General features: G+C 61.0%; 1 protein-coding gene across 1 annotated transcript in view; it reads right to left on the bottom strand.

Moving 5' to 3' along the window:
• Positions 1-1,181, bottom strand: part of PLCD3 (phospholipase C delta 3) — a gene marked incomplete at its 5' end in the record, with an annotated part of 11,094 nt that overhangs the window by 9,622 nt on the left and 291 nt on the right. Inside the window, one exon of the mRNA XM_021708300.1 lies at positions 883-1,055. Within this exon, the coding sequence (XP_021563975.1) occupies positions 883-1,055 (173 nt within the window). The remainder of the gene's footprint in view (positions 1-882; positions 1,056-1,181) is intronic.

The following is a 1,181-nucleotide window of genomic DNA, read 5'->3' as shown; positions in this document are numbered from 1 at the left end:
TATTGTAGAGATGAGGTCTCGCCAAGTTACCCAGGTGGGTCTCGAACCCGCGGGCTAAGGCAATTCACTCACCTCGGCCTCCCAAAGTGCTGGGATTACAGGCTGAGCCACCGAGCCTGGCCAAACCCTAGTCTCTTTAAAAAAAAAAAAAAAGGACGGGCCTGTTGGTTCATGCCTATAACCCCAGCACTTTGGGAGGCCGAGGCGAGAGGACTGCCTGAGCCCAGAGGTTGGAGGCCAGCCTGGGCAACCTGACGAGACCTAATCTCTGCAATAAATAAAAAAAATTAGCCAGGCATGATGGCACGTGCCTGTGGTTCCAGCTACTTGGAAGGTTGAGACAGAAGGACCACCTGAAGGTCGAGGCTGCGGTGGCTGTGAGTGTGCCACTGCACTCCAGCCTGGGCAACAGAGGGAGACTCTGAGTCAAAAAAAAAAAAAAAAAATTCATGAAGCAGTCTGTGTGGAGCTGTGGCCCAGGTGCTGTGGGCTTGCCTGTCTTTCAGGGTCACAGGCTGGTCACACCATCACCATCCACACAGGTGTCTGCCACAGGGTCCACCTGGGCCACAGATGGGCAGCCGACTAGGGTGCCCCTGTGCTCCTCCGCAGGAGGCATCTTGCACGGAGGAGGGTGCACCATGTGTCATACGTGTCTGCAGGCTGACCCCCATCTGCACTCCTGTGTGCGAAAGGTGCCTCCCGGGAGGGATGGGGAGGGGTCTCCTCACTCGTGGGCTGGTTCCCCAATCCTGTCGGGCTCAGTGGTCTCGGAGCAGAGAAGGCTAAGCGGCCCCGAGGGTGCCTTTCTGCAGGGAGGGGTGGCTCTGACGGGGGAAGAGGAAGGCAGAGGTGGGAGTGGGGAGGGGGCGGGCTGCCCACCTTGAACAGGCGGTAGGCGTACATGTCGTTCATGTCCACGTTGACCATCCTGAGCAAGCTCTTGATCTCCTTGAAGCTCATCTTGCTGTCCTGGTCGGAGTCCGCACGGTGCAGGTAAGAGTGGATCCAGGTGTGGGCGCTCAGGAAACCGCAGCGACAGGCCGGGCCCCGCCCTCCCGTCCCCGCAGGCAGCGGCAGGGAGGGCGTCACCGGGGTCTGGGGTTCTGGTCTGGGACCGGCGCTCCCCGGGGACCGGAGGCTCCCCCTCGCCCTCCCGAGAGCCCGGGGCCTCCCCGGGT

This window comes from Carlito syrichta, unplaced genomic scaffold (assembly GCF_000164805.1).
Source record: "Carlito syrichta isolate Samal-C Ts95f unplaced genomic scaffold, Tarsius_syrichta-2.0.1 Scaffold135724, whole genome shotgun sequence".
Lineage (NCBI taxonomy): Eukaryota > Metazoa > Chordata > Mammalia > Primates > Tarsiidae > Carlito > Carlito syrichta.
This window is presented reverse-complemented; position numbering and strand designations above follow the sequence as displayed.